General features: G+C 57.7%; 8 protein-coding genes across 8 annotated transcripts; 4 read left to right on the top strand and 4 right to left on the bottom strand.

Annotated features, from left to right (window-relative positions):
* Positions 1-495: 495 nt before the first annotated feature.
* On the top strand, positions 496-997 carry GGTG_02837 (hypothetical protein; the record flags this gene model as incomplete). The annotated part of the gene is made up of 2 exons (XM_009220613.1): positions 496-772; positions 855-997. 2 exons carry the CDS (start codon positions 496-498, stop codon positions 995-997), a joined length of 420 nt encoding a protein of 139 aa, XP_009218877.1.
* Positions 998-1,567: 570 nt separating this feature from the next.
* Positions 1,568-2,176, bottom strand: GGTG_02838 (hypothetical protein; the record flags this gene model as incomplete). Its single annotated transcript, XM_009220614.1, has 2 exons — positions 1,568-1,672; positions 2,018-2,176. The coding sequence occupies 2 exons, from the start codon at positions 2,174-2,176 to the stop codon at positions 1,568-1,570; spliced, it is 264 nt and encodes an 87-aa protein (XP_009218878.1).
* A 1,121-nt stretch (positions 2,177-3,297) lies between these two features.
* Positions 3,298-5,548, top strand: GGTG_02839 (MOSC domain-containing protein). The gene is made up of 3 exons (XM_009220615.1): positions 3,298-4,652; positions 4,750-4,861; positions 4,930-5,548. Exons 1-3 carry the CDS (start codon positions 3,732-3,734, stop codon positions 5,280-5,282), a joined length of 1,386 nt encoding a protein of 461 aa, XP_009218879.1. The 5' UTR covers positions 3,298-3,731; the 3' UTR covers positions 5,283-5,548.
* GGTG_02840 (condensin subunit) lies at positions 5,419-9,672 on the bottom strand. Its single transcript, XM_009220616.1, has 5 exons — positions 9,510-9,672; positions 9,408-9,448; positions 9,224-9,344; positions 6,059-9,144; positions 5,419-5,949 (listed from the first exon to the last, which is right to left on the bottom strand). The coding sequence occupies exons 1-5, from the start codon at positions 9,534-9,536 to the stop codon at positions 5,685-5,687; spliced, it is 3,540 nt and encodes a 1,179-aa protein (XP_009218880.1). The 5' UTR covers positions 9,537-9,672; the 3' UTR covers positions 5,419-5,684.
* Positions 9,673-9,835: 163 nt separating this feature from the next.
* Positions 9,836-12,870, top strand: GGTG_02841 (hypothetical protein). Its single transcript, XM_009220617.1, has 3 exons — positions 9,836-10,453; positions 10,552-12,191; positions 12,222-12,870. Exons 1-3 carry the CDS (start codon positions 10,080-10,082, stop codon positions 12,389-12,391), a joined length of 2,184 nt encoding a protein of 727 aa, XP_009218881.1. The 5' UTR covers positions 9,836-10,079; the 3' UTR covers positions 12,392-12,870.
* GGTG_02842 (hypothetical protein) lies at positions 12,831-14,254 on the bottom strand. The gene is made up of 2 exons (XM_009220618.1): positions 13,655-14,254; positions 12,831-13,540 (listed from the first exon to the last, which is right to left on the bottom strand). Exons 1-2 carry the CDS (start codon positions 13,948-13,950, stop codon positions 13,213-13,215), a joined length of 624 nt encoding a protein of 207 aa, XP_009218882.1. The 5' UTR covers positions 13,951-14,254; the 3' UTR covers positions 12,831-13,212.
* A 1,686-nt stretch (positions 14,255-15,940) lies between these two features.
* GGTG_02843 (mannan endo-1,6-alpha-mannosidase DCW1) lies at positions 15,941-18,541 on the top strand. Its single transcript, XM_009220619.1, has 2 exons — positions 15,941-16,906; positions 16,976-18,541. Exons 1-2 carry the CDS (start codon positions 16,663-16,665, stop codon positions 18,001-18,003), a joined length of 1,272 nt encoding a protein of 423 aa, XP_009218883.1. The 5' UTR covers positions 15,941-16,662; the 3' UTR covers positions 18,004-18,541.
* Positions 18,020-21,043, bottom strand: GGTG_02844 (hypothetical protein). The gene is made up of 4 exons (XM_009220620.1): positions 19,947-21,043; positions 19,503-19,813; positions 18,992-19,412; positions 18,020-18,916 (listed from the first exon to the last, which is right to left on the bottom strand). Exons 1-4 carry the CDS (start codon positions 20,077-20,079, stop codon positions 18,777-18,779), a joined length of 1,005 nt encoding a protein of 334 aa, XP_009218884.1. The 5' UTR covers positions 20,080-21,043; the 3' UTR covers positions 18,020-18,776.
* Positions 21,044-25,554: the final 4,511 nt, after the last annotated feature.

Below are 25,554 nucleotides of genomic sequence, written 5' to 3' on the forward strand. Positions count from 1 at the left end.
CTATGCCTACTTTGTACGGCAGACCTCCCACTGAATCCGTATGGAGGGTCGGGTCGTTCGGGTTGCTTGCTGAACCACTGGAACCCATGACGTTTATCTTAGCAAGGTGATGGTAAGGCTCGGGTCTTGAAGAGAGGGGCGGCTGTGCAGGTGAGAAAAAAAAATGAGGTGGAGGTTATTTCCCGTAACGCCTAGGAAGGCAACCATGACGGTTGTTCAGATATATTCAGTTCACTATTAACTTCCGCAAATAAAGACTCGTGCCGCGCCGAAGCGCTCCAGGGTGGTGGGAGGAGGACTGCTCCTTACCAGGTCCAGCGACCTCGAGATGTCTTTGTGGCTGACCTAGTACTCAAAGGCACCAAGCTAGTAGCGGCTAGCCGCCGATGAGGCGATTCAGGTGGTGTCGGATGGAGGTGAGGTGGGACGCCATGAGCAGGCCATGTGAGTGGGGAATTCCTTGGCCCGGCAGATCTTGAGCTCGGCCTCCAGAAAATGGATGCAGTTCCTTGTAGGGAGGGAAATTTGCATGTATGGAGGGGAAAGCTCCAAGCTGGGGCGGGGTGGGCAAAGGATGCGACAGGGGACTGTAAACTCCCAGTGAGGAGAGTGTTCGAATGCTTAAGCGCTTGCGTGTTTGAGTGCGTGAGGTGTAGCCGTTGGTGGCGGCCTCAGTCGTCAAGTCGTGATCCCGGATCAGCGTGGATGGTACTGAATGGGACTATCGAAACAGTTAGCGATCGCCCTTACTATCGGTCAGTGGGGATGCCGTGTAAGAAGAGTCGTGCAGGTCGGGAAGGTTGACGCGCGTTAATGCCTAGAACGGCGAGACAGGAGACCTGGCGTGCCTGCAGCTTTCCGGTGGGTGGGCAAATTTCAGGGGGTACCTGCCGTGCACATGGCGCAAAAGATCAGACGGAGTCACGTGGGGCTGCTGGGGTGTGCAGTAAGCCCCAAAGCGTTGACCTTCCATTCAGCCCGCTGGATCTGCGAGTAAGCCTTTTTTTCGATGATGACGCAAAACCCAAAATGGCGCGACCAGAGACTAACGAATAAAAAAAAAAGCTCGTGCATTGCCGTTAAGATTCAAACACGATTTGACAGATTGCTTCCTTCCTCGAGCAGATTGACTGCCCGCATACAAGAAACCGCTGGGCTACCACGCCACCACTCCAGCAACACAGTGGACCAGCGCTGTTCTAGAACCCATCAGGGCCTCCTCGGCGGGTTGTTGGTTGTTGGTCTGGGCTGGCTGGGCCGTGCAGGGAACTGTGTTGCTGTCCCTCGTCCCATCTTTCAACAGAGCACAAGGTGGAGTCGCGGAGCCTGCGGCACGTGGGAAGCGGACCTGAGTTCGTCCCATTAATTTACCCGTCCGCTTGGCTGGGTGGTTGGGCGACATCTTTGGATGTCGCTGCAGGGTGCGGAAAAGTGGAATCCACCAGCCGTATGCTTCGAGCAGGTTCACGAGTCTTGCCAACCACGAAAACACGCGAAATCTGCCGTTGGAAAGCTAGGACACTCCGTTGGGGCGCCTAGCCTTTCTTCCAGGGCCTATTTTATTTTATTAACGCCCTGCCTTGGCAGGGTCAATGCCGCACACGGCCAAATACCAATCAGTATTGATGGCGGCAACACGGCCAAGTGGTTCCGCCGAGCGGATGATGGACATCTGGCGATGATGGCCACAGCGGTGAGCAGAAAGTAGCACTGGTATCAAAGAATGCTGGAACCAAGGAATCACTGCTGCCCTCGCAGGCAGCCAGCCATCCGGAGAGCTGTCCGATGCTACCATCTGCCACGGCCGCTTCTCTACCTGCCCCCTTGCAGGGCTCGTCGGGCCAATGGGGCTGCTCGTGCGGTTTCGATTGCCGATCCCCGCCGCCTGCACCACATATCACAACTCTTGCTCGGCGCGAGAATCCGGCCCAGCACGGCACACGTACACGCAGCGACACGCTTTGAGAGGAGGGCTACTGTTGCCGGGTGCCGAGTCCGTGCTGCGATTGGACCATACCATGTCGGTCCCGTCCCAGAAAATGCTGATCTGCACCTCCACACCCGCAGGAGGTAGGGTTGCAGGGCACAGGGCCAGAGTGAAGGATTCGCCGCTCCTGCTTTTCCTCGGCGTCACCCACTTTCCCAGCACCTCAGACGCACTACAGGCGGTAGACATGCACCCTCTACGCACATCTAGGCGCTGCAGAGACATCCGACACGACGGCAACTGCCACTGTCACCGTAGCATTCGACGCCAAAGATTTCAAAAGCGAACAAGACGACCCAAGCTTCCAAGATATCTATCGAGATGATGAGTATTAATCGTGTGCTGCCAAGGGGCTTCAGTTACCCCGGTTGGCATGATAATCCGTCTCAACACCTTTTACTTAACCAGGAATTATTGTTGTGAGAAGTGGACTGGTTTCGCTTCTCCACCTCTGCATCGCTACAACTGCTTCTTCTCCTTGCTCTGTGACGATCTTGCATTTTCCCGCATGGTAGTTGATTGCTTCGCGCGCGCACTCGAATGCACGTCAATATGTCTGCGACAGACTCTACTTCCGGAACTGGAATCGGGCCCGTGTTACCGCATCCACTGTGACGACGGCTGGTGATTTTTTTTTTTTTCATTTGCTTTTCTTTTGCCCATAAGGGTAGAAAGAGAAAGGGGTACTGCACTAAGGCTTCATTCAGTTCCGGAAGATTGTGTCCCGGGGCTACGGGGAGTAGTGAAGCATGATTTAGCGTCGGACACATCGTCTTTTCTATCTGGAAGCCATTTCCCGCAGCGTCGCCGGCTCGGGATACAGTCGGCGGTGAGCGGACATGTTGGCCGACGCGGTTCCGTTGGATGGTGAATAACAAATGGGTTTCCAGCAACGGCAAAACTTGTCGTAACTGCATCTTGCTTGATAGTCTTTGCCGGATGAGCTGGGGATGTGCTGCCAAAGTCGAGATATGAAATGGAAACTTGACTACTATGTAGATGTCACCCTTTTACGGGACAGAATACCTACTTGCATTTACCAAAGACCGTGCCGGTTCAGATCGGAAGAGCCAGGTTGGCCTCTGAGAATAGCTTATGTAAACCCGCTTTGTGTCGGGCTGTGCAAGCCACAGGAGCGCACGATCGGTTGGTCCAGGAAAGCCACAGCTGGAATGTGCAGCTTGGCGGGATTCAGCGGGGGTCGAGGCGAGCTCTTGTGCGACAAGCAGCCCCAAAAACCTTAATTGGCGGGGCGCGGTTGGACGCACGTTCGTGCGGTGGTGTCACCGCCTCTCCTGGTTGTGTGTGAGAAAAAAAATAGGGGGCCAAGGAGTCGAAGTGAAACCCGCCTCCCGTCGGCTCACCTGAGCGCTGTGTTTTTTTTTTTTTTTTGTCGACCAAGTGAAGCTGGAGCTCTGCTTTGACACGTAGCGCGAGCGCGTGCTGGGGGAGAAAGAGGACCCGCACATGGCCATTGGCCCAAATCACGAGAATTGAGAAAGGACGACGAAAAAGTAAGGAAAAGAAGAAAAGATAAGCAAAGACAGTTTTCAACTGTTTTTATGTGGTTGAATTGAGCGGATGCTTGGTATGACGTTGGCGTGCTGAAGAGAGGTAGACGAGATCAGAACAAAGGGAAGGGAAAAAAAAGAACACCAAGAAAAGTGACGTACCAGCCCAAACCACACGCGAGCCAGCCTCACGACCACAACCCTCATCAGTCGCCACGCAGCCGTTGCCAGCGATGGAGGCCAATAGCACCATCGGCCCCGGCATCATCTGGCACCAGGACCCAGCAACCGTCTCGATCCTGGTGCTCACCGTCATCGCCTTCCTGGTGCCCATGATCTACGTGTACCCACCCTTCCCGCCCCGCGAGAGCGACGCCCTCTTCGAGACGCACTACAAGGTCGGCCTGCACCCGTCGCCGGCCAAGCCGGGCCTGGCCGGCGCCCAACAACAGGACCCCCAACAGCAACAACAGCAGCAGCAGGCCCGGCCCGGCGTCCCCGGCCGCATCCAGAGCCTCTGGATTTACCCGCTCAAGTCGTGCCGCGGCATCGAGCTCGACAAGTCGCGCGTCGTGCCGGCGGGCCTCGAGTTCGACCGCCTCTACACGCTCGCGCAGCTGCGCAGCCCCTTCCCCGTAGCCCTCGACGCGCCCGAGGCCGACAGGGCCGCGCACAGCTGGCACTTTGTCACGCAGCGCCAGTTCCCGCGCCTGGCCACGGTCGAGGTCGAGCTGTGGCGGCCCGACCTGGTCAAGTGCCAGCGCCGCGGCTTCGCGTCCGGCGACGCCTTCCTCATCGTCCGCTTCCCCTGGCGCGAGGCCGGCTGGAGGGGCGCCCTGGCCTGGGTCGCCGCAAAGGCCCTGCGCGGCCGCGACGGCCGCCCGGAGAGGGAGGTCATGCTGCCCGTCGATTTCCCGTCCGCGGCCGAAATCGAGGCCAAGGGTTACAAGTACGAGCAAGTCAAGATCTGGAACGACACCGTCACCGCCCTCAACATGGAGTCAGAGCTGCCCGAGGAGCTGCAGCTGTATCTTGGCGTCAGCAACAAGCTCGGCCTCTTCAGGATAGACCCGAGCCACCTGCGTGAGGTCTACCGCGGCGCCCCGGACCGGGAGACCGCCGGATACCAGCCCGTCACGGGCTTCCAGGACGCTGTAGGTGGCTCTGGCGTGACCTCTTTTCTTTTTTTCTCATCGGCTCTCTTGATATTTCCCCCAAGATCCCGCAAGCTGACGTCACTGCATTGCCCAGTTCCCTCTGCACCTCCTCAGCCTGAGCAGCGTTCAGGACCTAGAGGACAAGCTGGAAAAGGACGAGAACCTGTCCCGGTTGGACGCGCGCCGGTTCCGCGCCAACATCATAAGTAAGCCTACCTACCTCAACGATCCCCAAAGCCCCCCTTCTCTACGTCCTTCTAATGCAAAGACACAGTCAACGGCACCCCGGCGTACGAGGAGGAGAAGTGGAAGGCCATCCGGTTCCTGCCCGAGCCCGACACGCCGCTGGACCCGGTCGACTTCCACGTGTCGTGCCGCACCGTCCGGTGCAAGCTGCCCAACGTGGACCAGGACCTGGGCGTCAGGCACGCCGTCGAGCCCGACAAGTCCCTCCGCCGCCACAGGAACGTCGACGAGGGCGCGCCCCTCAGCGGCTGCTTGGGGATGCAGATGACGCCCACCTTCAAGAAGGCCGGCGGCCGCGTCCTCGAGATGGAGAGCACCGTGGCCATCGGCATGTCGGTCAAGGTCTTGGAGACGGGGCCTCACAGATACGTCAAGCAGTAAGAATAGGGTGTCTCGCGGAATAGCGGCGCAGGATAGCTTCGAGCGGAACCAGAGGGGCTGAGAGGCTTGGAAATGTGTGGGCAGAAACAATCCCCGTCAAGGCCGGAGTGCCGTAAGCAAGGGACACACCAACAAATGGTATAGAACAGCCAAGGCAAATGGAGATTACTCATGTAGGCTGAATCTCGTCCCAAAATCTCGTCGTCTATAGATACCGTTTCCTCGTCACATCATTGCCCGTACGTGCCAGCCGACCAGCCCCAGCTTTCCAAACGCAACAGTAAAGCCATCCAGCATCATGACACCAACCAACGCCCTCGCCGACAAAGACCTATTATCAAGACACAACAAGACATAGCAACCACCTCGCCGCTCGAGGCCGTCGCGGCCTACATACAATCGCTACCTCAAATCGGCAGGGGTGAGCGCCTGCACCATACTGGTGCCCTCGCTGAACCTTGTCCTGAAGATGCGGTTCGCGTTTTGGAACATGCCGTCCTTGAGACTGACGACGATGAACTGCGACCCCTTGAATCGCGTCTTGATCAGACGCCCGATATTTTGCGTGTGCGAAAGATCCAGGGCCGCGTCGACCTCGTCAAGAATGTACATGGGCGCAGGCTTGAACTGCAAAAGCGCCATGATAAGCGACAGGGCGATAAGGGATCTGTTTGTGGCGGTCGAAGCAATCCATGTCAGCGCGCTCCTCGAGAGTTGAATTGAATCTACAGGCTTGACGGGCTGGTCCGCAGTGATTAGGAATCATATTGTCATACCTTTGACCACCGCTCAGCTCCGTGAGGCTCTGTTTCCAGACCTTGCCTAGCGACACCTTGACCTCGAGGCCGTCGCTGATCGTCTTGCCTTCCGGTGGGTCTAGCTTGGCAAAGCTGCCGGGCAGGAGCTCGGCAAAGATCTGGCCAAAGTCGGCGTTGACCTTTTCCCACGTCTCCTGTAGCTGCTTCTTCTTGTAGTCGTCGAGGCTGACGATGGTCTCTTCAATCTTGCGCTTATCTCGGATGACCGTCTTCATCATGTGCTTGAGTGACAACTCCTTCTTCTCAACGCTATCGATCATGTTCATGACCTTGGGGTTGATCTTCTTCTTCATTCCCTGGAACCGGTCCGTCAGGTTCTTGAGCGTGGCCCTGCACTCGCCGATGTTTTGGCCCTTGAAGTCGTAGGGCGTGCCGGAGCGTCCAAACTTGTCCTTCTCATCCGCGATCCACTCGCACTCGCTCTCCATCTTAGTCACTGCCTCGCCTGCCGCTTGCTGTTCCTTGTGGAACCGCTCGATCTGGTGCCCCAGCTGCTGCATTTCCAGGCCCTCCTCGGTGATTCGGGCGTTTTTGGACCGAGTTGCATCCTCGAGCGCATGCAACTCGTCATCGTAGATGCTCAGCTTTGCCCTCTCGTCCTCGAGTTGAGCCTGCGCTGCCTCGTACGTCTCCTTGAGGGCGGCCTGCTGCTTGGCCAGCTCGGCGATCTCGTCCCTCTGGGCGCTGATTGCCAGGTCAATCTCCTGAAGTTGCTCCCGAGCGGCCGCCAAATCGCCACCGACCTGCTCCGAGTCTAGCTGCACACTCTGAAGCTCCTTCTGGAGGGCCTTGACCGATGCCGAGTTTGCCCCCAAAGTCGCCCGAAGCTTGTCTAGCGAAGCCTGGAGCTCAACCAGTTTTGCGTCTTTGTTGTTGTCAAAGTCATTCATGTCCTTCTCAATTCTCTTAATGTCGGCGTTGGCGTCGACTTGCTTCTGCTTGGCCTCGGCGGCGTCCTGCTTTAGCTGCACGATCTGCGCTTTCATCTTTTCCACCTCCTGGATGATGGAAGAGGACGAATTACTGCCAATCTGCTCCTCTGCAAGCTTGATCTCATGCGCCTTCAGATCCAACTCTTGCTTCAGCTTTCGGGCCTGATCGAGCTTGGACTTCTCGCTGGAAATTCTGGCCTGCAGAGCTCTGAGAGATGTCTCGGCCTCGTTCAGGTTGCGAGTGATCTCGTTGAGCTTCTGAAGCGTGACAAGGACGCCGCTCGAGTTGGGTGAGCTGCCGCCCGAGAGGGTACCGGATGGGTCGTATGCATCGCCCTCGAGAGTGATGCTGCGCATGCGCACGTTGGGGTCGAACGTGACCTTCTTGGCTGTGTCGGCGTCGGCGCAGACGAGCGTGTTGCCGAAAACATACTCCATCGCCGCCGAAACCTCGTCGTCGTATCCGACCAGAGACAGCGCCAAGTCGACCTTGCCCGGCGCGATGGACTGCGCCGTCGCAATGGTAGACGCCGACGCCCGGAACGCGGCGATCTTGTTTAGGGGGATAATGGTAACGCGCTTGCGCAGCTTTCCGTTCTGGAGCAGCTGCGTACCAGTCTCGGCCGTATCGACCACGACATTGTAAAGGCGCCCGCCCGCGCAGATCTCCAGAGCAGTGCCGGCAGCCGTGTGCTGCTTGTCCAGGGTGAAGAGTTGCGCCACCAGGCCCTTGACCTTGGATCGATCAAAGTTAGGAACCGGGTTCGCGTAGTTGAAGTCGATATTAGCCACCTTGCGCTTCAGCACGTCGCTTTCCTGGCGGAGGTTGCGGATTGACTGCTGAAGCGCACCCTCCTGCTTGTACATGTCTTCCTCGGCGCCGGGGCTGAAGCCGAGCTTGCCGAGCTCCCTTTCGATCTTCTCAGCTTGCGCTTTCAGGCCATCAAGATCGCGGAGAAGCCCTGCATTCTGTGCCTTTGCCTTTTTCGCCCGAGGCTCCTCCTCCTTGATGCGCTTTTCCAGATGCGCCGTCTTGATCTTGGCTTGCTCCTGCACCGTCACGGCAGCGGTCGCCCGATTCCTTGCGTCCTGGAGCTGGCCCTGATAGCCATTCTCCTGCCCGTCCTTGGACGCGACGCCTGTCTGCAAGGTCTGCAGCAGTTCCTCTTTCGCCTCGGCATCCTGGTTCTGTTTTTCGAGCTCCTCCTTGGCCTGGTCGTATCGGCCCTTGGCTTTTTCGTACGCCTTCGTCTTTTCCTTGAGGGTAGACTCGAGCTCCGAAACGGTCTTCTCGCCCGCCGTCCTACGTTCTTGCTCCTCCGTCATACTGGTGTTTTTCAAGTCCACAACGGTGGCAAGACGGACAAGCTCATTGGAGTGCTTCTTGGCCGCCTCCTCAAGCGCCTGGGCCTTGGCCCCCTTGCGAAGCTCTTTGTCACGCTGTGCTCTTACTCTCTTGGCGTCCTCCTCGAGGTGTGCGATTTCACTCTTGAGCTTGACGGCCGAGTCCTCCAGGCCCTTCTGTCTCGCCTTCTTGGCCTCCAGGTCGGCAGCGGACTGCCGCAGCTTCTCCTGGTTCCTGATGTAGTCGTGGGCGATGACCACCCTGCTCAGGCGCTCCAAGTCGTTCTGGGTCTGTTGGAAGTCCAAAAACGCTCTCTTCTCGGTGCGTAGCTTCTCCAACTTGGGCTCGATCTCCTCGCTCAGGAGCTCCTTGATCTCCTGTAGCTTCATCTCTTTCTTGCCCATGGTCTTGAGCGCCTTGTCACGGCGGTCCTCAAACATTCTCGTCCCAGCAGCCTCCTCGATCATGGCGAGGATCTCGACAGCCTTCATATTGAGGACTTTGGTGATGCGTCCTTGCATGATGAGGAAGTTCGGGTTGTTGATGTTCAGCTGAACCGACTGGAACAGGTTCTGGACCGTTTGTTGTTGGGCGCGGTGGCCGTTGATTAGGTACTTGGAGGTTCCGCCTAGGACGACCTGGCGCGTGACGCTAATGGTCGCATATTCCTCGAACCCTATCGGGGAAGTCTTCTTGTCCCTGTTGTCGAACACGATGGTCACACTTGCTTTTGTGACACCTGCCTGGCCACGCTTGTATATAAGGTCCTGGTTGGCGGAGAGCGGCCGCGTTAGTTGCTGTGTGCGTCAAGGAGCGGTCGCAACTGTGCCAGAGCCAGGTACTAACCTGCTGGTTCTGCGCCCGAACCGTGGACATATTGGTAATGCCCAGAACAAAACATATCGCATCGAGAATATTGGACTTCCCGCTCCCGTTGAGGCCAGTGATGGAGTTGAAACTCTCGTCCCTGTGACCGTTAGTTCCGATTCAGGTGTCACTGAGGGCTGGCGTGGGTTTGGGCCTTGTTTACCATCCCGAGATCACCGTCCGGACAGCGTAGGATTTGAAGCCCTAGTCGGTGTGTCAGTCGCAATCCTTTAGAGAAGCACGATTCAGCCCCTTTGCGCCTCACATCTATGATTATTTCCGTGACCCTCATCCTGGCGGTTTGACGAGGCTAGCTGCGGCCCGTTCTTGTGTCTGCGTTGGATTGCGACAGCGGGGAAGAGGCTGATGCCCAGAACATTGATTTTCCAAAGTAAACAAAATCCCACGCGTTGGCGGGGAGGGGTCCGCGTCCCACGGCAGCGGGGGTTGGTTTTTGTGGGGCGGTGATGGCGGGAGGGATAAGTCAGGAACGGTATCGGTGGTCTTATCGTTATCGCGCGCAATCGACCTAAATTGGCCCCACTATTACATGGAAGTTCCACTGGCCCGCCGCTGTCGACCGCCCGCAACTTTTTTTTTTTTTGCCCACATCCTATCCCGCGTGTCGCGCAAACCTACCTCTCCTACTTTTCATCAACATACTCGAGTTTTTCGCCTGGCCTCTGATAGTCCAGCGAGAACCCGCCAGCTACCGATCAAATTGCCTCGGGAGTGTGGCCCTGAGTGCAACTTGCCCCCCTGTCCTACATCCCCTGTTGTAACTCGTTATATTCCCTCCCCCACCTCGCTCTCCTCATACTCTACACTCCCAAGGATGTTTATGACGTCCCTTGCCCGGCAAGTTCGTCTTGCTAGGCTCTCGGCCTCGCTCCCAGGGTCCGCAGTGTCAGTTGCTGCTGCTGGCGCAAAGCAAATTCAGCCAACCTTCGCTGCCTCGGCCCTCCTCCGGCCCACCAGACTCCCGTCCTCGCTCCTTTCGCGAGCATGGCGCGCCTACTCTAGCGCCGCTGAGGCTCGAAATGAGGAGCCCGGATCGTCTGCACCGGGTCAGATCACCCAGTTTGCCGACCTATCAAAAGTGGGAGTCCATGAGAACCTTGTCAAGGCCATTGTGCAAGACATGGGCTACCAAAACATGACCGAAGTCCAATCAGTAACTCTCGGTCCGGCTCTGGAAGGGAAGGATATGTAAGAACACACAAGGATTTACGCCCTTTTGAATGCGGCTTTTGCCCTTGGTGGTCGCTTTGAGAATGGCCTAGCTACTAACACTAGTTGAATGGCAGGGTTGCCCAGGCCAAAACCGGCACAGGCAAGACGCTCGCGTTCCTGACGCCGGTGCTGTCACGGATTCTCTCACAAGACCCTGACCTAGCTTCTCGTCAATATCGCACTCAGCGCGGATCCAATTCCCTCGGCAGCAGAATCGACATTCGTGCCATTGTCATCTCTCCCACCCGCGAACTCGCAGAACAGATCGCCAAGGAGGCCGAGAAGCTCTGTGCCAACACGGGACTCAAGGTTGCGCTCGCCGTCGGTGGCACGAGGAAGAGGCAGTCTCTCCAAGAGATGCACCGATTTGGCTGCAACATTCTCGTGGGCACTCCCGGGCGTCTGAACGATCTGCTTATGGATTCGTCATCAGGGGTGGTGGCACCCAAAATTTCGGCTCTTATTCTTGACGAGGCCGACAGGATGCTCGATGTTGGATTTGAGAAGGAGCTCCGGTCCATTGTCGAGACGCTTCCTGACCGGGAGAGGCAGCCCCGCCAAACTCTCCTTTTCTCCGCCACCATTCCAGACAACGTCGTCAACCTGGCGAGGTGGTATGTCGACCGGAAGAACTTCAAGTTCGTGCAGACCGTCAAGGAAGATGAGGCACCCACCCACGAGAAGGTCCCTCAGTTCATTGTTCCTGTCAAACGCTACGAGAACATGCTCCCCGCCGTAATCGATCTCGTCACCAAGCAGGTCGAGGCCTGCCAGCAAGACCCTTTGAAGGACCCCTTCAAGGCCATCATCTTCTTCCCCTTCACCACCCTCACACACATGTCGGCTAGGATCATGTCCCAGATCGGCAGGGATCTGCCCCAGATACCAGAGGTCTATTACATCCATTCCAAGCTGGACCAGAATCAGCGCACGAGGGCAGCCGAAAACTTCCGAAGGGCCAAGTCAGCCATCCTTGTGTCCTCGGATGTGACTGCCCGAGGCATGGACTTCCCCAACGTCACTCACGTCATCCAGTACGGCTTGCCACCCCAGAGGGAACAGTACATTCACCGCCTGGGCCGGACGGGCAGAGCAGACAAGGCGGGAGAGGGTTGGATTCTTGTTCCCGAGTTTGCCATGAACGACGCCCGGCGGATGCTGGGCGGTTTCCCTATCCAGCGTCGTGCGGATATCGAGTCTGCCCTACTTGACAAAGCCCCTGAAACTCTGGAAGACGCGAGTCCTAGCTACCGGGCCGTCGCCAAACAGCTTAGGCGCATACCAGAAAACATGCTGGAGGAGACCTACATGATCCATTTCGGCCAAGCCGAAAAGCACCTGCTGCCCGTTCTGGTCCAGCAGCTCAACGAGTGGACCAAGAATGCTTGGGGCTGGGAGGAACCGCCTGTGCTGTCGCCCAGCTTGGCTGACAGGAAAGGTCTTGCACGCATCCCAGGTGTAAACATCGGCACTAAGCGCAGATCTCCGTCGCGCAACACCGAGGACGAGCTGGACTTTGCAGACTACCACCACTTCGGCAGTAATTACGGTGGCGATTCCGGCGGCTCCGGCGGCTCTGGCGGCTTTGGCAGTGGCAGCGGTGGAGGCTTTGACCGCCGGGGCGGCGGCGGCGGCTTCGACCGCAGGGGAGGCGGCGGTGGCGGCGGCTTTGACCGCAGGGCAGGCGGCGGCGGTGGCTTTGACCGCCGTGGAGGTGGCGGCGGCGGCTTTGACCGCCGTGGAGGTGGCGGCGGCGGCTTCGACCGCCGTGGAGGCGGCGGCGGTGGCTTCGACCGTAGAGGAGGAGGCGGCGGCTTCGACCGCCGGGGAGGCGGAGGTGGTGGATTTGACCGTCGGGGAGGTGGAGGCGGGTTTGACCGCAGGGGAGGCGGCGATTCGTTGGGCTCCTTCTGAGTGCTGAACCGTGATGCAGTGGTGAAAGCTTCTCACGCACGTCTGGCGGCCGGCACAGCACAGCTACATGGCCATCCACCGGGGTGCGATGTTGTAACATTATAAAACATCGGTGGCGGCGGCGCGTTGGTAAGGGGAAAAAAAGTCGACGACGGAAGACATCGTGGCGGCCCCTTGTCCCGCCCTTTGTGTTTTTTTATTGGGCATCTCCACGGATTTTCCTTTTCTGTTTATTCCATTTCCCAAACCACTTGGGGTCATGACTAGGTAGGTATGTAAGGATTAGCTTCGCTCGGACATGGTTCGATGGGTTGGTTGGATGGGAAAAGGGGCGGTGTTCAGGATGTTCTCCAAAATCACCACTATATACACCGACTTTCTCCCAGGCCTAACCTATCAGCAAGGTGTCTCACGTACATACTAAATGCAGACGTATGAGTGCTCAAATATGCGTCTATATATTATGTGGAACTTTTTCTACGCTCCTGATGTTTACCTATTTATGTACAGCCAGTCCCCGAAGGGTCATTGCGAGGCAATGGCAAGTCGTCCTCGATCAGGTGGTCTAACGATAAGCCGAGCCGTTCATAACTGCATCTCCCCAAAGTCCCGCATTTATGCCCAGTCTGAAGATAGCGATTGCAAAACCTTGCAGATAGGCAGAACTATGAAGGCCTAGGTACGGAAGAACAAAACTCTTTGGCAGCACTGTCGGTTGGTCGAGAAAGTCGAGTCGATTCCACCCACGCTACCGGTGTGCAACGAGGCGTTCCACTCTCCTCACTCCCCCTCACTCTCTCCTAGCCGCTAGACCAAGGTGCTCACAGCATCGCCGCGCCGCCTACAAGGGCGGCGACGCCGGCGAGTACGGCGTTCTGGGTCGCCCTGGGCCCGGCATTGCGGCTGGTGCTGGAGGCCGTGGACGCGGGGTTGTTGGAGCCGCCCGTACCGGTCGGGGCGGGGGCTGCGGCGCCGGTGGCGCCGGGGAGCCTGTCGGTCATGGTGACGGCGACGAGGAACGAGGTGGCGTCGGTGGCGGTGTCCTCGATCGTGGTGGAGGTGACGGTTGAGGAGCCCGACATGAGCTTCATGGCGCCCGTGCACGACAGGGTCGCGTCGTTGGTCGACGAGCAGGTGATGTCCAGAACCCTGGACGAAGGGGAGAAAGGAACGGTTACAGTTAGCCACTGGTCAAACGATGTTTTGTGCTTGCGTTGCTTCATCGCGTGGGTGAGGGGGATATCAAGGATGCTGCTGGCTTACTCGGAAGCAGATACGACGGATCCGGATGCGGCCAGGGATCCCTCGAGCTGCATGGTCTGCGAGAAGATGATGGTTGAGGGGGCCGAGGTGACGTGGAAGTTCTTGCCAAACGGGCAAAAGGCCGTGGTGGCGGTGTCGGCGCAGGTCATGGAATAGGTCGCCTTGTCCTTGCCCGAGCTGATGACAGAGCCGAGGGCCTTGCTACCGTCTCCCCAGGCGGGCAGATGCATCGTCACGACCTGGGCGGCAGACAGGCCGGCCATGGCGGCGGTGGCGAGGAGCACAGACTGGTGCATGTTGACGAGGGTCGGTGTGGTCTTGATTGAGGGCGGCGTTGGGAGTCGTTTGCGAGAAGCACACGAGTTGTATTCACAGATTGATAGTGAGCAGCAGGAGCCAGCAAATGCCGAAAGAATTAGAGAGTGACTGTGTTGTTTTGTTGCCTCGAAGCGAAAGAGTGTGGTCAAGGAGAGACTATCGTCGTCCTTTGGTCGGGTGCGCCAAGGTTTTTACGTGACGACGAGAGAAGGCAACTTCCAGCAGATTGGAAAGAAAGCTGCCGCCCCAAGACTTCTTATTTGGATTGAGAAACCGGCACTCTGACCGCGTCGGCGAGCCTGCCGACTCCGCCGAAGTAGCCCCTTGGTGGCCTTGAACCGAAAAGGGCTTAGCGGCCAGTACAAGCGGCATGAGTTCTCATCTGCCGTGGACGAAGGATTCAGGCCCGGGCCTACTTATTTCGAGTAAAAGTCGTGATGGACTCTAAAAACCGAGCTGTCGCGATGGACGAAAGAATGCAGCCCGTGATTTGGCTACAGAAAGAGCATCCGCAGCCTGGTTTGTGCCAGCAGTCTGTCGACTCGCCTACGCCAGGGGTGCCTGCCTTACTGCAAGGTGCATACCTACTTGACAAGCAGAGGCGGCTGCCATCGACCATCGACGGGACTTTGAGAGCCGCACCGGGCCTAGACCGGGAATGAGCGACCGGGGATGTAGGTTTGGGACCGGATCGGTGACGTACCCGAAGAGCTTGATTCTATTCCGACATGACAAATTGCAGGAAGTTCTTCAACAGATAACCTGATAATGGAACACCGCTCCCCGGGCACGGTTCAAGCACGAGTCAGCAGAAGAATCCATGATCAGAACATGGAAGCGCTAGAGCTGGATGATTTTATGGAAATGCACGAGCATGTTCATAGGTTATCGACAGCAGGTGAATGCCCTCAATTGCAAAAGGCCGTGAACAGCGTTTGCCTATTGAGGTCCACTCATGTGTGGCTCCACTATTCACCACCTAGGTACAGGGCACGAGGATATTAAACGTTAAAAGTGCGGAGCCCTTCAGGGATCTCCAACTACACTTTTGCGCAGACCCCCCTGGAGGGCTCCGCACTTTTAACGTTTAATATCCTAGTCTCCTGTAGACTCCTGTACGGGTTCCAGGGATCACAAACCTTAGTACGATGGATCCTGGTGGTACATCAGTTTGGCTTGGTTTTCTGAGGAAGAAAATGTATCTTGCATCCACCGCACTAGGGTTTGTGATCCCTGGGACCTGTAAAGTAATTTTCGGTTTGGTGTATCAATTAATTCGTCGCGGGGGTGGTTTTCTAAGGAAAGAAATGTATCTTGCTCCACCGCACCATTGTTTGTGATCCCTTGGACCTGTACGACTCGTGTGGATCTGGAAAAGATCATGCTGGATACGAGGATCGATCCATGCCATTGATTCTGGCATTGGCCTCAATCGCAGCATGTGGCCCCCGATTGACGCTGGCCAGCCGCGCGGCTTTCGCTTCGTTGTCTTGGGCTCTTTCCTCCCATTCTTTGTCGGCCGCTTGGCAGCAGCGCAAAGGGCGACACGCCACAAGACTACCGAGCAAAGACCAGGGCCATTTCATGTTTACAGCAGGAGGCCAAGAGAGATGCAATTGGGGGGAGTGGCGGCTGCCAATCAAGCCTCTCTTACCCCTGAGCAGCGTCTAGCCTGCCAGCGCCACGCCGCCGGGAACTTGGCCGTTTCTGCAGGACCCGATTGGAGGCTGCGTCCAGCCCCTCCCACCCTTCACCCTTGCTCCCTGCCACCGGCGATCGCCCTCCATCTCGGTTTGGTCATTGGCCAAGAGCTGCGTTGGCCAATTTACCCCCTGCTTTCTGCTTGCTGCGGCCCAGCTGCGCCAAAACCAAAAAGGGTCCTCCCAAGCCCATGATTACTGTGCCCGTCCCTGCTGTTTTAGGCCGAGGTGAGTTTACCCGCCCTCGACCGACAGGAAACGAAACACGGCCCCTCCCCCGCTCCTAGCATGATCGATGGACAGGAGAGACGCTGGACCAGGGGGTGGGAGTCGACGGCCCAGGCCTGGGCACAGACGCCGTCTGCCCTGCTGTGCCTGGCGACCTTTCCTCCCTGGTCCCTAGGCGAATGGGCCCTGTCCCTTTGACCTGCGCCCCCAGGCGTCATTGGGGTATCGCCCTCAATGCCCTGAGCTTTTTTAAAAGGGCCGCACGAGCTGCTGGGGCCATGCTCTCAGCCCTCCATCTCCATCCTCAAGCATTCACAGTCAGCCTGAGTGTTGGTAGCATTCGCTTCTTTGCCCTTGTTTCTTTTTCCTTTTCTGGCTGCGCCTTTCGTTCGCTCCGTTGTGCTGTACTTGTTGGAGCTTTCGTCCTTCGACATTCTACTTGGAGACGGCTCATTCGTTCACCATCGTCCAGACGTTCACGCACCTTCCGCCTGTCAGGCCCGCAGCTCGACCACGAGCACCACAGCTTCACTTTTCCGTTCAGGGGTAGCACTATTGCTCGTTCGAAGCTTCTTTTGCTCGCTCGGACTGGGTCTGCAACACAGCTCCCTCTCCCCTCGCCAGCTTGCTTGCCGAGACACAGCGTCTACTATCAGATCTCTTTTCTTTTCTCCCACTCCGCTCTCGGTCATTGAGCAAGTTCTACACCTTGTGCTATCATTGAGGCACTGGTTCTTTTCTGTCTCTTTCACTCGAGACGCAATGGTCCTCTTCATGAAGGCGGTCAACTTGGGCCTGGCCGCCGCGGCCGTCCCCAAGGACCTCAATATCACGGATCACGCCTCGGTCCAAGGCGTCTCCAAGACTATCGCCGCTGATGCCATGTCCTTCTACAAAGGCTCCGCGGCTGAATACGTCGATCTCGCCCCTCCCTACTGGTGGTGGCAGATGGGCGCTCTTACTGGAGCCATGCTGGACTACAGCCACTACACCCGCGATAAGAGTTGTATGAGCACCAACACTCTTTCCATTATCCACCGTCCTTGAAATTCTGGCTGACCCCACCACTCACTAGATGACGACGTGCTTGCCACTGCTCTTGTGGCCCAGGTCGGCCCCAACTTCAACTTCATGAGCCCCAAGCACCAGGGCCAACTCGGCAACGACGACCTTGGGTTCTGGGGCTTCGCCGTCTTGTCGGCCGCGGAACGCAACTTCCCTCAGCCTGAGTCCAACATTCCGTCCTGGCTCAAGATGGGTGAAAACATCTTCAACTCGCTGGCCAGCCGCTGGGACACGACGAGCTGCGGCGGTGGGCTGCCGTGGCAGATTTACGAGTCCAACCCCAACGGACTCAACTACAAGAACTCGGTCAGCAACGCCGGGTTCTTCCAGCTGGCGGCCCGGCTCGCCCGGGCCACGGGCAACCAGACGTACGCCGACTGGGCCACCAAGATCTACGACTGGTCGACCACGGTCGGCTTCATCGACTCCAAGTTCCACGTGGTGGACGGGGCCGACCGGCGCGACGACTGCAAGAAGCTCAACCCCGTGTCCTTCACGTACAGCTCGGGCATCTACATGTACGGCGCGGCCGTCATGGCCAACCACACCAACGGCAATAAGACGTGGACCGACCGCACACTGGGCTTCGTCGAGAGCCAGAAGCAGTACTTTGGGCCCTTCAACAACGCCACCAACGTGCTGTATGAGCCCGCCTGCGAGCTCGTGGGCTCGTGCAACGTCGACATGAAGTCGCACAAGGGCCAGCTGTCGCGCTTCATGTGGGCCTCGACCCTCCTCGTGCCCGCCGCGGCCAAGCCCGTGGCGGACCTGCTCAACCCGTCGGCCGAGGCGGCCGCGCGCTCGTGCACGGGCGGCAACAAGGGCACCCAGTGCGGCTTCCGATGGTACGTCGGCGGCTTCGACGGCGACACGGGCCTCGGCCCCGAGATGTGCGCCCTCGAGACCATCCAGGGCGCCCTCGCCGCCACGGCCGAGCCCCCGCTCAGGGGCGACGCCATCAAGGACGTGCGCAAGCCAAGGGCCGGCACCGCCCCGCCGGCGACCCGCCGCCGCATGGCCCGCGCCTTCCAGGCCTGAGCTAGCTGCCTGCGGGTGGTTGTCCATGTCCCGGCATCGCTCTGCCTTGACGATGAAAAAAAGAAACAAGCAGGACCGGTTCCACATTACGCTCCGCTTGTCCCTCTGTACTATTTTCTTGCTGCCTTGAATGGCTTTTTACGATTTTTTCTTTAATTATTTATTCTTTTATTGGATTTACACACATCATATTCCAACCCGCTCGGCGTTCCCGGGGGCCATACATTTTTGCCAAAAGCAAAAGAAAATCAGGAGGACATCCATCCATCTCCATCCCTTTCTAAAACTACTACTATAGGGGGTCACGTTCTAGATCTTAGTCGCTCTATGTCGTCGAATATAAATAGAAACAAGGCTTCTATAACAACCATATCTTACACGAGTCGCTATAGCGAAAGGAGGCGCACGTGCATTCCCCAAACTTTGCTTGCGACGTTCACTGCCTCGTGTGATTGAGAGGGAAGGGGATGTGGCATACTAAAAATAAAAACAATCTATTTCCTACAACATGCCATGTTTGCCATGCCTGGAAAAAAGTGGCACCATGGTCCTTTAATCATGTCCCCGGAAAGTAAACACCCCACAAGAGTCAACGCCCAGATGGATGCATTGCAAGGAGTTGCCAGCATCGTGTCTTCTGCTATGTCGGGTTGGCATGCTCGTCTCGTCCCCTCGCGAAATTGAACCTAAACGCCAACAACAACAACAACAACAGCATACACCCGATGAGCCCGCGAGCGAGTGGCCTTGGAGCTTCTTCAAATCGGCCCCAGTCACTCCGCCTTCTGAGACGTCGTCGCGGGGTTATGCTCGCCCGAAATCGAGGTCGAGCGAGTGAGGTTTGAATGCTGGAATGGCTCATGTGTGACGGCGGCCGTCGGGCTGGTAGCCCCCATCTCGGTGAGCTGTCGCTCTGTGGTTGTCGTCCATGACTCGTGTCAGCAGGAATACATGCACTACACACATGGCCAAGTCAAAATTCACATACCCAGGTCACGGATCCGGTGGCGGAGCATCTGGTTCTCGCGGGTGAGCGTCTGAGTCTCGGCCTGGTAGAAGGCGCTCTCGTCGCGGCCGGCGAGGCCTAGGGGCTCGGGAGCGGCCGCGCTCTCGCCGCTGATGGAGGTGGAGCGCAGCCTGGGCGACGCGGTGCGGCTCGGCGTTCTAGACCGCCGCTGCTGGAGGTCGGCGCGGGCCAGGTCGAACGAGCTGCGCAGCTGCATGGGCGACCGCGGCAGCGAGCTGGAGGGCGTCAAGACGGGGAACGCCGACGACGGGCCCGAGCTGGTTGCGGCAACGGGGCTCGCCGAAGGCTCATCGCCCGCGGCAGGCGACTGGCCGCCGCTCACCTGGGCCTGGAGCTGCTGGAGCTGGAGCTGCTGCTGCGAGATGATCTGGAGCAGTCGGTTCTGCAACCACCCGAAGTACCGTCAGCTGGTTTCAACTTCTTTGGCCTAAACCCATGCCATGCCTCGCTAACGGCTCCTTGCGTCACTTACCACATGTCCTTCCGTCTCGGCCTCAAACTCCTGGTGGATCTCGCCTAGGCTCGGAGCCCGACCATGCTGGCGCAGAGGATCGCGGCCCAGCATCATGGGTGACCGTGGCGAGCCCGAACGGGGCTGGGGGCTTGCGGCGTAGTGCCCAGCGCCGTTATGCGAATCCGTGATCATTTCGCCGGGGCCAGGGACGTTGGGGTCATTCAGCTGCAGATTCATGAGCACCGACGATCGCCTTCGGCTGTGGTGAGGCGCGGCCATGCTGCGCGGCATGGAACCGCCCGGAGATGCTGCGCTTTGGGAGCTGCCGCCTGTGTTTGCTCGGCATCGTTAGCGCACTTGTGGCTCCATTAGCAACACGTGGACGACTCTAGGCACCAATCGTGATACACTGGCACCCAGTCCAGGCCAGGCAAAGGACAACAAGATACCAGCCAGGCATACCTCTAGAGGACTCATGCTGAAGTCCCGCATTCACAGTTGCAGTAGCCTGCAGCGAGCCGGTCGGTCGGGACGACGGCGATGGTGTGTTGCGCTGCGGCGGAAGCGCGTCCTCGGAGCCGTTCGACGTCGACATGGCTCGCAGCCGTGCTTTTGGACGGGTCTGGGGGTCTGTTGGAGCGGGTGCGGACCCTCAGCCCAGCGGCTTGCTCGTTTGTTGAGAACCAGGTATTGTCCAGGCGGCCCGATATGGCGTCTGAATGGGTAGGTGGCAGGTATAGGTACCTGGGTAATTAGGTACCTATATAGGTAGGTCGGGTAGAAACCGCGGTGAAACGGCGAGTGAATGGCCTTGGTGCAATATGGAGATATGGTAGGTGACGAGGATGCGAGGTGTGCACGTCAGTTGGAGCCAAGGCCTGCTTTGTGTGTGACGATGGTGCCTTCTTCTACTGATTTGATGGTCGCCCGCCAAGGCCAGATGTCTGGGCCGATTCAAATCCCACAGTGTGTCGCGGGTCTGGAAGGCGTGAAGCAGCTGATGGTACTTGGGCTCGTGGCACAGCTTGCGCTCAGTGAGGTGCCGCAAGCGAAGGGGGCTGGAAGACCGGATGCGCTGAGAGCCAGGTGGCGGCGAACTGCGTGTTGGGAGCGTCTGGTGAGCTAGGCAGGCTGGAGCAGCGACGGGGCCACACACACACACACACACACGGTGAGTCAAGCAGGTCAAGAACAACAGAGCGCCGCGGACGGGCTTCAATGGGGGCGGCGTCCGGCGTATGCGTTCACGTGCGGGCAGGTCGACTCATCAGTGCCATCGAGATGGCGATCCCAAGAGCCGCGTACAGGTTTGTGAATTTCGGACGGGAGGCAGGCACTGTAAATGGAACGATAGAATCCCAGGCACAGTACGACGCACGTAGAAAAAAAAGGTGGGAGCATTGAGGCACGCCAAGATGGGCAGAGGGACGCACGAATGCGTCTGGGCTGCTGGATCATGCTGGAATCTAGATGTCGGATTTCACGGGCATGGGCTTCGCTTGTCGTTTGCAGCGACGGCAAAGGTCGGTGTGGTGGCATGATCAGGACAGTGAATAGCAGCACAAAACACCCAACCGTCCCGGCCCGCCGCGCGAGAGTGGCGCGACCCAACGACCAGCTGACGCCCAGTCTTTTTCTCGGTTGGTTGTCACTTTTGGTTTTGCCTGCCCGTAGGTTTGGATGGAATGGACCTCCGGATGCGGCAAAAGCTCATCAAAGCATTTGCCTGGAGGCAGGGCAGCATCATTGTGCTTGAAGGTTCGGGTCTGGTGACAAAACCAGCGGGCAGAGCGGGGAAATTGGGGGAGCTTGGGGGAAGCTGTGCCGCCCCCCACTTGTCCCCAACAACGGGGCAGATGACTTCATTCATGGCCCGTGCCTAACCGACTGCCCCCAGGATCTGAATGGTAGGAAACAAGCACAAGAGACAACCGGCGTGTCATCCTAGCCGACCACCCAAAAACACACACCAGATCCAAGAGCGTGGCTACCATCTACCATGCCCGGTTCCTGTCTTGTCTTGTTGACTCAGCCTCAGTCATGTCGAGCACCGCACAGTCAATACCTGCTGCCCCGGCAACTCCGGCTTCTCCCTCCGAGGTCGCCGCGGCCCGTCGGCCGGCCTAGAAGCATCCAGTGCTGCCTGGTCGTACGGGGCTCGACGATACGAGCTCTTGGAAAGAGCGTGATCACCACTCGACGGGAAGCATCTAGTATTGACCCGCCTTGGCGCCACATCTCTTGCGTGGACGGGCTACACAGGACGAAAATGCCTCTGCAGCACGGCCGAGCTGATGTAGGGGGCGGCCTGGGAGGGGGCGTTCTGGCCTCCCAATGACGGAGACTTGCATGGCAGCAACAGCAACAACAAACAGGGATAGACAACGAAAATAACTCCCCGACCATCGTTGCACCAGTGTTGCTTGCATATATATTTCCGAGGCGCTTAACCCTAGGTCGACATCAACCCTCGGTCGAAGTCCGTAGATACAGCGCTACGCACGCACCTAGGCAGAGAGGGGAAAAAAAAAAGCGCGGCATCGCAAGAGCCGCTTGCAACGGTGTTACATCTACCGCCCGCCCGGCCAAACCGTGGCGCGGATCGATGGTCGAGACAACACGCACGCCCCCCGCTACCACGCAGCACAGGTGTCGCGCCGTTTCGTCACCGCTTGGCTCGGACTGGTTGTGTGTTTTTGTTTCGTTTTTCTTTTTCTTTTTCTTTTTCCCCACCTTCCCTCGCGTACAGGCCGTAGTGGAGAGACATACCAACCAGTAGTAGCTCGGCCGCTGGTGGGAATACAAGAGCCGCCGGCAGTGCATACCTACTAGCTACTGCAGGAACGGACAAAGCCCGTAGGAATGGAGCGTCACCACGCCACTCGGAGGCTGCATCTGTGGGCTAGAGCGCGCGCGAAGGGGTGCAACAGCGGTTGGTCCCTCGCGCCGCCGATGGATCGCCAAGCCCCGGGCCAGAGGGCGTGGTAGACAAATGTCTGGGAACCACCCCTCATGGGAGCTGAGGCATGGTCATTTCTTATTCCTCGTTCTTTTCTAATGCCCATTTCGTCTATCTGTAACCTCGGCAACAGGAATGCAGTGATATGGTACCCGATACCCGAGAAATAGCCACACGTCCCCAACCTTGAGATGCAATCTGATATTATCAGTACCTGCGGGGAAGTATATGCATCTCGGCTACTCTCTGTTTGCTACTAAGTTACTAAGTATCAACCTTACGTGGCACCGATGTCGAGCTTTGCTGATCTGGTCGGTTTGCAATCTGTGCTTTGTTTAGCTTTTTTTTTCTCTTATTCTTTATTTCTTATTTTCTTCCATATCGGTGAGGCTAGCTAGACTACATCTTGTCGGCCCCCCTCCGGCCTCTGGGAGGCTGCCTCGACAAAATGTGGCAGGAGGAGTGCAAAGGGCTACGTTGGCGTCGACACACCGAAGACGCCTGCTACACCGGCCAACAGTATGCGCCAAGGAAACTCAGGGGGCCGGGGAGGGCTGGGGGCGGGCTGGGACAACGATCGCCACGAGCACGATTAGACTCGTCGGTGTAGATGCCCAGCCATGCCAGCCTCTTCAGTAGATAGGTACCTTGCTTAGGCGTGGGCAGCGTGGAGTTTTGGGGCTTTTGGTACACCTGTTTCTTTTCTTTTTTTCTTCTTTCTTTTTTCCCCCTTCCTGCTTTGGGCCCGTGGTTGAATGTGCGAGGTTGAGGGGTAGGGCATCCGAACACGACTTCCAAGAGGGCAGGAAGCGCTGATCAAGCATAACAAGGGCCTCAGGGTTCAAATGGTTCAAAGTTCCGGCCGCCCTTTTGGCGGATGATCTGCGAGGCGGCACCGCCCGGAAGCAGCGTGCATGCAGGGGCTCGGGAGAAATGTAAGCCACTGTATGAGATGTTTCAGACCAGATAACTTTGCGGATTTGCGGCGACTTGCGTTACCTGTCTGCGTACGGCAGACGTTGGTCGACGGATGCCCGCAGAGTGTCGGGTTTGAGGGTCTCTCCATTCCATTGTGTCGAGGTGCATGGGGACTACTGTAAAAGATGGTGCGCAGACGTCGGCCGATGATTCCAGCGCTATTGGCCAGGCCTCGACGGGATGGAGCGAGAGGCACATGCCAGCGTGGACCAAGGCCCGAGCCTCATTTGCATCTGGCCATATGGGCACCACAAGTTCGCTAGGCGGGGTTTCGTTTAAAAAAAATTATTGAAAAAAATGCTGCTACATGCTGCAGGCTCTAGGATGGAGGGGTGGCATTCGCTTGGCGGGCTTGACCCCAGAGGGCGAGCGAGACACCTGAGCGCTGGACCCAAAACCTGGGATGTGTCTATCGTTTCCGATTATGTGCCGGCTTTATTCCCCGGCAAGTGGCCTTTTCGGTTTGTCCGGCTAGTGTCGACTGCCAGGCCGTGCTGCATTGCCTAATCCGGCCAAGGATCGGGCACTGCCCTCAGCTTTTGGAAAGTAAAGGGACGGGGAAAGAAAAGAAGGGCCAGGGTATCCTGTATCCTGCATGCCCCCCTGCACCAATTCGACGGCTGAACACATGGGCTTTGGACGGCGACCGCCGAATTACCGGAAAGGGCACGCAAAGCGGTGGCCATTCCTCAGATTTCCTTTGATTGCCCAACCAGCCATTCCTGCACGCCGTAGCAACCGCTCTGGCTCAGGGATCATGCACGCGAGGCTGACTCCTCAATTCCATCCATCCCGTCGCTGGTGGCGGATGACTGTGTACTGATGAGTTGGTGGCGCTGTCTGTGGTTCGCAGGGCCCCATCTGCTACGCTGCTGCAGTGACATGCTGCTGCCAAAAGAAGAACCGAAATCGGGTCGAGTCACGGCGGAGCAGGAGAAAACAAAAAGCAAAACAACCACCCGACGCGCTGGAGCATTGGAATGGGGAACCCTCTGCTGGTAATCCCCCAGGACAAAAAAAGGGGCGGGATTTTCTTCCGAGGGCAAGCGCTAGCGGGTGCTTTCTGTTGATCGCTCTCTATTAAAAGCACCAAAGAAATCTCCCCCAAGCCACTGGACTTATCGATGAGTGCCCTAGCGCCTATCGCCAACATGCTAAAGTGCTACTGTGTAGCTGCCAGCTTCTTTCTCGACCCTGTGCAGGCAAGGGCGAGGGCGATGACGGACTGTTTTCAGCGACCACCCTGTTGTGACTGGGGTGGATGCCATGCCAAGCCTCGGCAGGGGGCTCAGGGGAGGTTCCCTGAAGCGATCAAGGCGTGTCACTGTGCTGCCCAGGGGTTGTGATGATGGATCAAGTGATGAACGGCAGGGGTCGCGGTCCGGCAGCCGAGTGAACTTTTTTCCCGACTTTTCTCGACAGCGCGCACGCAGGCGTGCAAAGACTGGGTTGGAACCCTCTTGCTCACCTGGAACGTGTTTTGATGTGCACCAGTTCGATCCACCTCGGCGAGGCACTGGCGTCTACGGAAACTGCATGGAACCCCAAAACTCAAAAGATGAGCCCGAACGACTGGGAAAAGATTAAAAGAAAAATGAAATAAACACAAGCAAAGACGCCATGTTTACCCAGCACTTACGCAGCAATTCTTCAATGCACAAGGCACAGACTCTGCAGGCACCCCTGCGCCCCCCAGATGATGGCCCCATCATGCTCCCATCTGGATTGGCCCAAGGTTTTTGGGCGGCACGCTTTCGTGCTGTCTCGGTTACCTCGCGGGCTGGTCGGCAGGGCTAGATGGCACTGGATTGGCCCAAGATGGGAAACTGATGTTCCGAGGCCCACCTGATGCTTGCGTTTGTTTGGCCCAGAATCCCAGTCGACTGGGCAGTCGACTGGACATGCACGCAGCTTGGTCGCATTATTATTATGGTGATCAAATGTGGACGGCAGAAAAGAGGACATAGCGGCGCCGAGTCGACCTCAAGGTCCTACCGTTGGGCGCCTCGGCCAGCCCACGTCGCGCTACAGGAGCCGTCAGCTGATGGTCGCGGAATAGAGAGAACAAGAAAGAAAAAAGTAAATAAGCGAGTAAATAAACGAGACAAATAAAAACAATCGAGGGGCAAAAGG

This window comes from Gaeumannomyces tritici (genome assembly GCF_000145635.1).
Source record: "Gaeumannomyces tritici R3-111a-1 unplaced genomic scaffold supercont2.2, whole genome shotgun sequence".
Taxonomy (NCBI): Eukaryota; Fungi; Ascomycota; class Sordariomycetes; order Magnaporthales; family Magnaporthaceae; genus Gaeumannomyces; species Gaeumannomyces tritici.